The sequence below is a fragment of the Puntigrus tetrazona genome, chromosome 4, assembly GCF_018831695.1.
Source record: "Puntigrus tetrazona isolate hp1 chromosome 4, ASM1883169v1, whole genome shotgun sequence".
NCBI classification, from domain to species: Eukaryota; Metazoa; Chordata; class Actinopteri; order Cypriniformes; family Cyprinidae; genus Puntigrus; species Puntigrus tetrazona.
This window is the reverse complement of record NC_056702.1, coordinates 3,711,942-3,724,694: the sequence shown is the minus strand read 5'-3', so window position 1 is coordinate 3,724,694 and position 12,753 is coordinate 3,711,942. Positions and strand designations below refer to the sequence as shown.

At 38.8% G+C, this 12,753-nt stretch overlaps 1 protein-coding gene across 1 annotated transcript; it reads left to right on the top strand.

The window, feature by feature from the left end:
• Positions 1-3,569: 3,569 nt before the first annotated feature.
• On the top strand, positions 3,570-12,080 carry LOC122343407. The gene is made up of 2 exons (XM_043237851.1): positions 3,570-3,755; positions 6,230-12,080. Exon 2 carries the CDS (start codon positions 6,290-6,292, stop codon positions 11,177-11,179), a length of 4,890 nt encoding a protein of 1,629 aa, XP_043093786.1. The 5' UTR covers positions 3,570-3,755; positions 6,230-6,289; the 3' UTR covers positions 11,180-12,080.
• Positions 12,081-12,753: the final 673 nt, after the last annotated feature.

The following is a 12,753-nucleotide window of genomic DNA, read 5'->3' as shown; positions in this document are numbered from 1 at the left end:
GAATAGAAATTTGCATGAACACGAGAGAAAGATATATTTAAAAATCTTCTTTAAAGACAGTATTGTCATACTTTAGGCTAACTTGCCATATTTTGAGTATACATATTTGTTTTTAATGGTAACTCGTAATAAGGATCCCCAGGTTTCGCGCCAGTTTGGAATGTCTCAGAAGGACCGAAATCTAACAGCATTTAAATAATAAAAAAGTATAACGTGTTTGAAATTAGCGCCGCTGTCGTACTGATTCACGGGAAAGCATCGAATCATATGAATGATTCCTAGTCGAATCGGACACAGACGTCAGGATCGTCAGGTAACTACATTTGCGACTGTTTTACGCTTTGTTGTTTTGTGGGGGTTGAAGTAACCGTTTCCAAAATGGAGTATAGAAACACAGGCGTGCTTGGCCTACGTCTCGGTGTTAGCAACGAACACGAATAATCGCGCGCGGATCTGTGAAACGTGTAAAACACCCGTCAAAGGCGGTAAATATCGCAGATCCTGCAGGTCATAAACATATTAAAGAGCAACTGGCAGACAAAAGGGCGCCAGCACTGAGGCGAATCGCCCCTCGTTGTCACTTCAGGTGTTTTAAGCAATGGCCATTAAATCGCTGAAGAGTGCGGTTCCCAACCCCCATTCACACCCACAGGGCAAGACACTGCCATTTGTAGCTTGAAAACACATTTGAAAGCTTGTAAAATACACATCACAAATGCGTTGCTGTTTTTGTAAACTTTTTGTTTTTGTGAAAATGCATTGTTTGCTGCATATGCATCAACACGGAGAATTTGAAACAGGGTAATTTCACTACTTAAGTTGATTTATTTTTTTATTTTTTGTGACTAACCACCATATATAAAGAGTTCCTGAGGGAAATCCATTTTGGAAATGAAAGTGACGCTCACTTTTTAACTCAGTATGCACTAGTATTGCAAGGAGACATTACACCTCCTTAGTCTGATTTGAATGCATTAGTAAAACAAGCCAGGAGAGCACCTGCAATGAGATCTTTTGAAAACAACTCTCAAATGTAAGAGACAGACTCAAGAGTTTTATTCGTGCGAGAAGGTCAGACGGTCGTACAGAAACGCACAAGTTTGCTGCAGAGTGCGACAAAGACGACACTCCTACCTTTTTATGCCTTTTCTCACCCTTAGGGGTTACCATTCTTAACAGCTGTACTTTTCCATGCATGGATAGGAGATCACGCCCTTCTTTTAATTGTGTAGTAGACCCTAAAGGTCGCATTCAGTTGAAACTAAGTCCTCCTGTTACTTTCAATCAAACCTCTCTTGCACGCTCAGCTCTTCCTTGCATTAAGAAGTGAAAAGACAGGAAAAATACAATTTCTGTTAAACTGTATAAGTGTGAGTTGCAATTCCCATCGCTAAATGGCTTCTCTGCTGGATATTCTTCAAATAAGTGAAGACTTTCTACAGCAAATAAGTGTGTATTATATTTATGTCGTAAGAACAAGAGCTGAGAGGCACTAAACTTCCCCAAGAGCTCCTCTGGAAATCTGAATTTAGCTCATTGGTGCATGTTAAATAATGAACTTCTTCCTCTCGTAGATAACTCTAGAAGGATTCTCGATCTCAGAGGGTGTGACGGCCGGGGAGCAAGAAAACACACAGAGACGTATATATGGGCAGTTTCACCCCTCTAGCCAATGAAACAAAAGATGACATATGTTGTATACATGCCAAAATATATGTACTTATATAAGATGGCGACATCAAAAGGAAGTTATATAAGGAATACCGAAAAACACTTCTTATTGCCAAGTATCAAAAGTGTAAAGCAAACCCATTCACCCCACGGCTCAGAGTAACGCACACACCAATGACCATCTGAACCCTTCTAACATCTGGACAGATGTATGGGTTAGAAATACTACAGAACACAAGAGGGAGACAAAAGGGGAACAGAGCAGACAGAAGAGTCTAATGGGAGGCTGTGTTAAAATCGAACAGTGCAAGAGAAAGCAGTAAATGTGACCTTTGTAGGACTTTGTTTCCATAGATCCTAAATGGTCTCAGTACTGACCTCTTTATTAAATTTTATCTAAAATATTATCATATGATGTGGATATACTCATATAGCATTGAGTGTCTCATAATTAGTTTGTCATTGCGGTGTATAAACCAGCTGATTGGACATGATCGGTGTGTAAATGTGTAACTAAACATTCATCGCTGACTTTGTGTCGTGGATTAGCCTGAAGGAGAATGTGATGAAAACAAAGCCCTTGCTGTCGGGTCTGGATGCCCCTTTAAGGTCCTTTACCACCCCGAAGACAGCTCAATAATTCAAGACTCAATAATAGACACAAGAATTTGTTCCGAAGGTTAAACTTGCAAGTGCCAACGCTTCAGCTGCAAGGGAAGTAAACTGTTTCCAGCTCTCTTCGGTTTGCTTCCGAAACGCAGCCCCTCACACGTCTTTATTTATGCATAAAGAAAGAGAAACACCCATAGAAAGATTACAATAGGGAACATCCGTTTCTGTGTGTTTGATCCTGATTAGATATCAGTTAGATGTAATCTGCTTGGGCGCGAGTTGAGCAAGAGTTGAGCAAGGTGTCAGCTGCGAACAGCGTCCGTTTTTTTACCCACACAGAAATTCTTCAAAACAACATTGATATATCAGACAATAATGTCAATAAAAATACGAAACAAGAATAGAAGTTCCAACACTTGCTGTATCTAATGCAAATTAAAACAGGCTCAGTTTCTTGCTTGCCTAAAGTTTGACATTATTTCACTCGATACAGAGCATATGTTTCATTATGAGGCTGAGGGTTATAGGAGTTCAGAAAACGTCTTAGTAGGCAATTTAAAAAAAAAAAAAAAAAAAAAGCTTAGATCCTTTGTGAATCATTTTGCTAATGCCACAACAATAAGAACAGCATCGGCGTCGTTGTACTAATTATTTTCTGCAATCCATGCGCATTCTTTTATCGAAGAGGAGACATAACTTTATATTCCAAATCATTTATTCGACAGATGCATATGATACAAACATCAGCTGCTGAGTTCATTCACACAAGAGAGTGTGTCCACACTCCAGCAGTTCTCAATATTTATCGTCGTCCCTCTTCAGTTCACACCCCCTCGAGTTATCTGACTCCATTGCCCATTCGGTGTTGTATCCTCTTTTCAAGAAAGCTGACCTCCTCATTCCATCTGTGACCTGTAGAACCTGAAGAGAGACATACATGACCCCTGACCCTCTCAACTCCCAAGCATGCAGCTTGCTTATCACTCCTCTGCACGCAGACATAGGCCAGGGACGTTAGCTGACAGTTCCCTGTTAAACTAACAATATATTGCTTGCACGAATACGATACTGCTTAAAAGATATATTTGCTATTTTGTATTTAAATACCATAGCTGATTATAATTGCTCAAAATAAACAGTGAATTAATACAAAACATTTGTATAAAAATATAAAAAATAAAACATCAGTAATATATATTCACAAAGGATAGAAAATATCCCACAGGTGGGCGGAGGGTGCGCGTTGAGCCAGCCCCTTCTTTTGTTGTGTCCTGGCGTTTCACGGCATGTGCTTATATCGCGGCTTCCGACGATCGCGACGCGTCTCGAGTCTCTTCCGCGCGCGTCGAACTTCGATGGCAGCGGACGCGTGTTTTGACGAGATCCCGAAATTCTCACGAGGATTAACATTTGCTTCGAACAGGAGAAGTTTGGAGTGGACACGGATTCAACGCGGAGATGATTTGTGAATTGTGAGTAGCCTATTAAACTATACGGAGTTAAGAGTATTAAAACTTGGCTGTGACTTAGAGAGGATGCTTAAAGCGCGTTTGATTTGTTTTACGGAGATGTTTACACAGTAGGCCTATGTGTAGTTTTTGCACGTTTCTTGCATCGTTCTTGTGGCGCTTTTACGCCCACTTCATTTCACACCCTTTGCGAGTTGCATAAAAACCCATCGACGCCCCTGCAGGAAGCGACTTTGAACCTCAATAAAATGTAATAAGTACAACTGACTAATTAAATAAGATGAGAAACGTGAAAATGTTGCATGCAATTTTGGAACAAACGAACGCGATTCGCTCGTTTGAGTCGGTTCACTTCAGTTCACTTGAACTCTTTCACGGTCCAAATGGAGTAGAACTAGATATTTTAACATAGAGAAAGTAAAGAGCACCACCTACAGTGTGTTGAAACCAAATTTGCAAATACATATAAATGTAAAAAAAGTGGTTTTATACCGCAGGTAAAGACAACACCAAATCATGACACTCAAGAGGCCATTCAAAAGAGAGGAAAATCCTCTTTTACCCTCACATGAATAAATAAAGTACTTTTTAAAATATATTACAATTTTTTTTAATAATCACAGTTGGCCTACAATATTGAGTGCTACTTATTAATTAGCTTCTAATAGGCTACTTTGGTGTTACTTCACCAATTGAAAAGTGTTATTTTATTAACGTAAATAAAGAAATACAGGTTAAAACGTGTTGTTGTGCGGCTATTACTAAAATGCTGTTGTTTTTATCTCTGCACATAACATGAATTACGTCTTTTATGAGCTTTCCCTTCCAAATAACATAAGTACAGAAGCCTCATATTGCACTAAAAATGAACACTGAATTATAGTTAGACAGCTTTTACGATCAAGCCTAGTCACAGCTCAGAGAGACACACATTTTAGGTGTCAGGAAAAAACTTTATCGACCAGTCTGAGACAGCCGCAGTCCGCCTCTCTCCTCTTGGTCTCCGTCTCTCCTTTTTAAACCCCTGCTAGCGTCCCACCCCACATACCATCAGTCTTAGGTAAGAACATCTGCGTTCAATCTTAGGGTTTTTGTTTCTGTCCCTTGCCAATTCTATAGGGTCTGTGTGTTTGACATGAGGCTCTCCTTAGTTATGGTTTCTTTCTATGAGAACTTGGTGACTACTGACCTTATTGAATTTACCAGTTCATTTATGTTTTGCAGACCCCACTGCCTTCGCACGCAATCTAGACCCCACTACCTTTGCACGTAATCTTCTAGCAGCAGACACCATTATGTTTAAGAATGGCACAAAAGTAACATGTAGTTGACTCGTAAATGTATAGGAATTATAAAATAAATAAATTTTAGGGTTTTTTGTTTTTGTCCTTTTTCTGTTCCATAGGGTCTGTGTGTGTGCGTTTGACATGAGGCTCACCTTATTTATGGTTTCTTTCTATGAGAACTTGGTGACTTATGACCTTTTTGTTTTACCAGTTGGCGTGTGTCTTGCAGACCCAACTGCCTTTGCACGCAATCTTCTAGCAGCAGACACCATTATGTTTAAGAATGGCACAAAAGTAACATGTAGTTGACTCGTAAACTTATAGAAATTAGAAAATAAAGTTGAAGGAAAACTTCGTCAATAGAAAGACAGCAAAACTTATTAACAACAGCTGCCAGTACAGCTGTCTACTGGGCTGAGATTGTATACATTGACTAAAATATGTTAGTAAAAAGTAAAATGTAATTTAGTGTGAGGTGTTATTAAGGTGTACAAGGTGTAAAATAAGGTGAACAAATGAACAAAATGACGCCTTAATACAGAGGGGAAAGATTAGCACTCATAATAAATAATCGCTTTTTATACCCTTGTTCTAATCAAATAATATATGGGTCATGCATCTTGCATGACATGTCAATGCTGCATCTTACAGATTTTCGTGGTTGTGATGAATCCAGGGAGAATACACAACAAAACCTACGACTAGATACATTATGTAACATTGCAAAAGTTAAACACTGACAAATTCATGCGATAACCCAGAAGTATTAGTTCAACTACTAAAGAGAAATAAAGTGAAAACAAAGTGTAAACATAAATGATGTATATAATTTTATATACGAATGCAGAATATTAACTGAAAACGCTGAAAAAACAAAAGGAACTTAGTGCATTAAGAAATCAGTAGTAAAAGTATGGAGAAATATGAGTATAGAAATTTAATAATGAACAATGGAATTTTGGATATAATAAAATATAGTCTATCTTCTGGGCACACGATTTTTCAGAGCAACGACAGAAGACACCACATACGCTAGGAGTTTTCATTCACTGTTAAGTTTCGGTAATTGTTTCTGCTATTTTCTTGTTTATCAATATGAAGCTGTTTTGGCACATTCTATATTGTATAAAGTACTATAGAAATAAATATGACTTGATTTTACTTCAATGACCAAAATTTTTTTTTTTTTAGAACTCTTATTGAATAACTCCACATAAAAGCAACAGGAGCAGCCACTGAGGAGCCTTTACCATGCAGGGATACACATGGGGTTCAAACCAGCATTCTTCACAAAGGTACCAGGATCGGCCTCCACCACAATATCAAGAACGACTTCCACCCCAGTACCATGAACGGTCTCCCTCTCTGTACCAAGGACAGTTCCCACCCAACTACCATGCTGTCAGGAATAATCAATCCTGTGCTTTCCAGGTACAGCACATCCCCCAACAGCAAACCACATTACAAACAAGATATCTCAATGGTCAACAAGAGGCTGCAAATCAGGGGAACGCTTGCTCAGGTAGTGCAGACTCTACTACGTTTCAGCAGAACTCGAAAGGATATGATTGGTTGAAGCTGACAAACCACATCCAGCACCAATCTGCAGCCTCTCAAACACCGCACCATTACCCACCTGACAACCCTAACGCATATAGGTATCATGCTCAGTGGCATGATTCCTCCCCACAGAACTACAGAAACACAGGCTGTAGTCAAGCTCTAGTGCACTGGACTCCACAGTCAGACCATGGCAGCTCTGTGGGTAACAGCAGGGGTTGGAGTTCCCACATTTCCAACAATGGCAGTTCTTGCTCCATGAACAATCAGCAACAGTTTCAAGCTCCTAGAATGGGTGCTTATCATCACCATCAACAACATCAAGAAATCTCTAGACAATATTCAGGCCAAAAACGCCAAAAACACCACGCACAATCCTCTTCACGGGCCTACCAAAAAATCCCTAAGACTCAAGCTCAGAGCAGGACTAAGGTCAATCTTATCACATGCGACTCTACGACACCACCTTCTGGAGCTAATCATTTAAATCAAAGTCCTATTTACAAGAACAGACCTGAACTTGGGTCAAATGCATGTCCAGATGTATTGGCCACCCAGCCTCAGAATAATCAAAATGCTGGACAACAGTCTCAGGGCACAAACATTGGGATATGCAATGTTAATCAGACCTCTCAAAGAACTCAGACCAGTGAAGCCAAGCTTCAGCCCCACACTAAAACTAATTTTAACGTGTCATCTTATGCTGACTTATTAATATATAGATTACTGTGTTCAAATGGCAATGGACAATCAGATTCCCCTCAGAACACTTGTCCAGAACAGTTGGAGGTTCATGCAAACAAAAAAACTGACAGTCACTCAAAGGAAGCTTTTTCTGATCCAAGCGCAAACTGCACAGTTGAACCACCCAGCAAAAGAATGAAGAATGCAGTGATTCAGAGAGACTGTTGGAACAAAGTGACAGTAGTAGCAAAAGACAAAAGTGATTTTGGGGTGCAGTCTGCCCAAACTGATACCCATCAAACAGGTATCATTGAGAACAGACGTAGCCAACACAAAATTCAGTACAGTGCGGACCCAGCAGACTGTCTTGAAGTGGTTTTTGCACTACAGAAAGCTGCTCAGCAAAGTTTGAAGGCCATAGCCATCGTCCCACCTATTTCCCAACAGGTCTCAAATGCTGCACCGACAGCTGATATTAGCCAAAACAAAGCTGAAAGTCCACCGTTAAAGATTGATTGCGTTTGGTCACTTGTTGATGAGTCTAATGAACAAGCAACTTTATATGAGAAGCTGTCTGAATCCTCCTTGCAAGTCGCTCAACAGGACAACAAAAGCTTTGAAAACACAACTGAATGCCACATTGCAGACCCAAATGCATGCTCTGTGAGCCCAGCAGGATGTGAAAATGATGTGCAGCAAAATGACTGCGATTCAAGTGATTTTTCGTATGACTTGTCCAGTGTGCCTCTGATTGAGCACACACTGGACAAATTGATGGACTTAGTGAAGTCTTTAGAGAAAACAGAGATATATCCTGAGTATTCTGACAGTGTTTCCAAAAGGATCTTGAAACTCTACTGGAATGGGAATCCTTCCAATGTCTTGGAGTCTTTGAAATCATTTGGGGATATACAGCAGTCATGCATAGCATATGCAAGGGATTACAGCTCTGTGGTATGCAGAAGCATCGAAACTGAAAATCTGAAGAAGCTAGCTCATTATGACATTCTCAAAAATGAGATGTATTCATCGTCAGAGGAGTTCAAGTCTTCTTGGTTAAATGTTGATGGACTGCCAGCTGATATTGAAAAGGTACTTTCCGAGCCACTGTTGAATGACTCAACTGTGTTCAAGGCAACATCACAGACTTCATCCAGTTTAGGTGTGAATTCTCTCGCAGACATGCCTGAGATTTCAGAGGAGAGAAGTGTGAATCCACACACGAGCAGTCCAACAGAACTTTTCAAACAAAAGGCAGGAAATGACAGTGAGGAAGTGACTGCAGGAAACAATGAGCATTCACATGTAGAAAGCAAGAAAGAAACATTCAAGAAGAAAGAGGACATCAATCAAAATCTGAATTTTAATACAGAACTTTCAGACATCTCACCTTTAGCTGAAAGGCCTACAGAGAAACCTGCAGACCTCGGCAATGCAAAAGAAGTAATCACACAAGATCATGAGCAAACACGTGATAATGTATCAGCTTCACTGTCGTTGAGCCCTGGAAACAGTGCTTCAGATGGAAAAAACTCTAAGGCGTCCTTCTCTATCTCTACTGATACATTGCAGGTGGAAGATATTTCTAATGATGAAAATCCAGGGAATAAAGAGGCTTCGAACAACTCCTCAGACACTTGGCTGGTAGAAGATATTTCAGACAATGACAATTCTGGAAGTAAGGAGGTTTTTCTTATTTCCTCAAACATCTGGCAGGTGGAAGACATCTCTGATAATGACAATCAAGGAAATATGGACACTGCTAGCAACACCTCAGACATATGTGTGGTGGAAGATGTTTCTGCTGATGAAAATTTGAGTGATGATTCATTGTTTATGGGAATCACAGTGCTGTCAAAAGAAGACGCTAAAACGTTTTTCCAACTGTTTGAAAAGGAATCTGATCGTAACATCAATACCAAATCTCAGTCAAACTTAGAGCAACCTGATCTTGTAGAATGCTTTGATGCATACAGTCAGCCTAAACATAAGTACAACAAAGCAAATACTTGCTTTTGCTGTGGTACAGAAACTGCAAAATCAAGTCCCTCTAATGTGTCAAAGACAGACAGTGATGCTGATTTTTTTTGCCCAGATTGTTGGAAACAGGCACCGCTTTTTGAGTTAGAAGAGGAGCCATATGAGGCCAAGTGTTCGGGCTCTGCTGCTAACCCCAAAAAACTGGGTCAAAATTATAGTATGCCATGTCTTAAGTTAGAAGTCAGTGAGTCAAATTTAGCTTCAACAAAGGAATGCATTGCGTATGAAGGACAAAAAAGTGATTGTCTGTTAAAATCTAAATTGGAATTAAATTGTAGTCCACCATTTCTTGAAACAGAAGTCAAAAAGTCAGCTGTCGCATCAAATGATGAATGCACTGAATATGAAGGATGGGCAGGACAAAAGAGTGCCTTTTTTGTCAAATCAGAACAGGGACATGATTGTAGCCCACCATCTGTTGAACTAAAAGACAAGAAGCCAAATGTTGCTCTACCGGAAACATGCATCGCAGAACAAGGACTCACAGAACAAAAAAGAGACTGTATGGTCGAATCAGAACTGGTAGAAAACTGTAGTCAACCATCTCTTAAACTAAAAATTAAGAAGCCAACCGTTGCTTCAACAAAGGAATGCAGTGCAGGAAAAAACTTTATAATGCAATCAGAACAACAACAGTCAAAGGTCGTGATGCCAAAAGTTTCCTCTCTAGAAGAATGCATTGCAGATGAAGGACTGCAAAGCCCAAAAAGAAACATTATGGCAAAATCAGAAATGGGACAAAATTGTAGTTCACCATCTCTTGGGCTAAAAGTCAAGGAGTCAAATTTTGTTTTACAAAATACATGCATTGCAGATGAAGGACAGATAGGTAAAAAAAGTGACTGTATAGGTGAATCAGAACTGGGACATAGTAGCCCACAACGTCTTAAACTAGAAGTCAAGGAGCCAACTGCTGCTTCAGCAGAGGGTTGCATTACAGATAAAGGACTGACAGGACAAAAAAGTGACAGTATGGAAAAATCTAAGAAAGTTTCTAAAATTCAGGGGTCAGCTGAGAGGGAGCTAACCAAGATTCAACCAAGCAAGCAGAAAAATGTAAAAACAGAGAAAATTAGAGTACCTAAGCCTCAATCTCTCATGCAGTGCAGAAAACCAATTTCAAAGAAAATTGCATTTTCTAGGCGTAAGCTAAAATCTGGTAACACTAATACTGGGGCTGATGATTCTGTGCTTTTCTCTCCAGATATTGTGGTTAAAATGAACTGGCCGCAAAAGAAAAAAATACCTGCAAACAAACGTCGTAGTGGTGAGAGTCAGAACCACAGTAATGTGAAAAAATTCAAAGAACACAGGCAAGAAAGACAAGATAATCCTGACAGAACCTCAACGAACCATAGAGAAAACCTACAGAAAAAGACAGAGAAAGTGTCCAGTCCATTTAATGACACACCACCCAAGGGGTCAGAAAACAAGCTGGAACTGCATGGTATTCTGTCAGTGAAGAAAATAACAAGCACAGAGCCAAAGAAAGTAAGGTTTGACTTATATGGGTCCAAAACTGAAAAACAGTATTACGTCAAAGAAAGACGTTTTTCAGCGCCAGCTACCTTAACAGTCTCTGATTGCACAGGTTTTACCGATGTGCTTTCTGCCAAACAAAAAGTTCTCAACCAGTGGAGTAGCACCTTTATACCTAAAACAAAGAAGACTTGTCCTCCCAAGTCACCACAGAAGAAAAAAACACAGAAACCTCAGGACCTCTTGAAGTCAAATATGAGTGCATTAAAAATACATTTGACTCACAGAGCCAAGCTATCATCTAGTAGCGACACAGAGAAAAGTCACTTTAGAAAACCCTTTTTTCATCAAAAGCTTTGGAGAACACTAAGCAGCTAACCTGTGTCGAAGTTGCTGAATTATGTCTTTTATTATGTTTACTTAAATATGTTTACACATAATAGCTGTAGCTGTAATGTGTGACGACAGCTTTCTGTTGATAACTGAAAACATGAATGTTTTACTTTTTTTTTTTCTTTATGAAGAAGAACTAAATAAAGTTTATTTTTCTACAGCATTATTGTTTGTAATGCTACTTTGTATGTGACTGAACGATGCCTTTGATTGCAGTCATTTTGCAATGTTACTTTTTTATTTTTACTATTTAAAGCACCACTGAATGTTGTTGCATTGATTATTGTTTTATTTTTGTAATATTTGAAGTACTTCCGAATGTTGTTGCATAATGTAAGATATAAATATATGTGTATGTATTGTATTTACAAATACATGATTGTAAAGTTGACTGGAAAGGCCGTTGTTGTTTTTTTTAATTATGCATTTAGTAAATAACTATGTGTTTTAAGATTCTTTGGTTCTGCTGCAGAAGCTTTGATGTCTTAAAACATTCACCACAAGTTCAAGAAACTAATACTTTTTTTATCATTCAAGTATGATGTGTAATTATTAATTGAATAATTATTATTATTTATTTATAATACAGAGTGGTGTAGAACAATGATGCAGCAAATGTGGTTTTATATAGTGGTGTAATTAAAATCTAAAAACAGCTGTTCTTGACGAAGTTTTCCTTCAGCTTTATTTTATAATTTCTATACGTTTATGAGTTAACTACATTTTACTTTTGTGCCATTCTTAAACATAATGGTGTCTGCTTCTAGAAGATTGCGTGCAAAGGTAGTGGGGTCTGCAAGACACAAGCCAACTGGTAAATTCAATAAGGTTCCCATAGTAAGGAACGTAAGGAAAAACCGAAAAGGTCAGAAGTCACCAAGTTCTCATAGAAAGAAACCATAAATATGGAGAGCCTCATGTCAAACATATACACACACAGACCCTATAGAACTGACAAGGGACAGAAACAAAAACCCTAAGATTGAACGCAGATGTTCTTACCTAAGACTGATGGTATGTGGGGTGGGACGCTAGCAGGGGTTTAAAAAGGAGAGACGGAGACCAAGAGGAGAGAGGCGGACTGCGGCTGTCTCAGACTGGTCAATAAAGTTTTTTCCTGACACCTAAAATCCTGCTGTACGAGTCTCTTTGCTTGAGAAGTGACTTCGCCTCCAGATCAACAATAACATTCCACATCATTCTTAATTACAATAATATTTCACAATTATTTATTTCATATTTCAAGGTATTCTCATTAAAAACGTACACATTCTCAGGTATTTGAGGGGCAGTTTCAAAGGCTACTATATGTATAGAGTTAGGGTTAATGTAGTAGCAATAAGCTTGTGGTTAATTAATATTACTTAGTACTTAAATGCATAATTACACCGAAACAAGGACACCTTAATTTAATCATCGACTTTTTAGAATAAGAGAGATCTGGTGGGTTTTGGTTAGTCGAAGAGTAAATAAAAGAGCTCTGGCATGAATGTGATTATATTTAATTAAAGAAATGTTTATGTACTGAAAATAAAACATGATTGTTTTTATTAAATAAG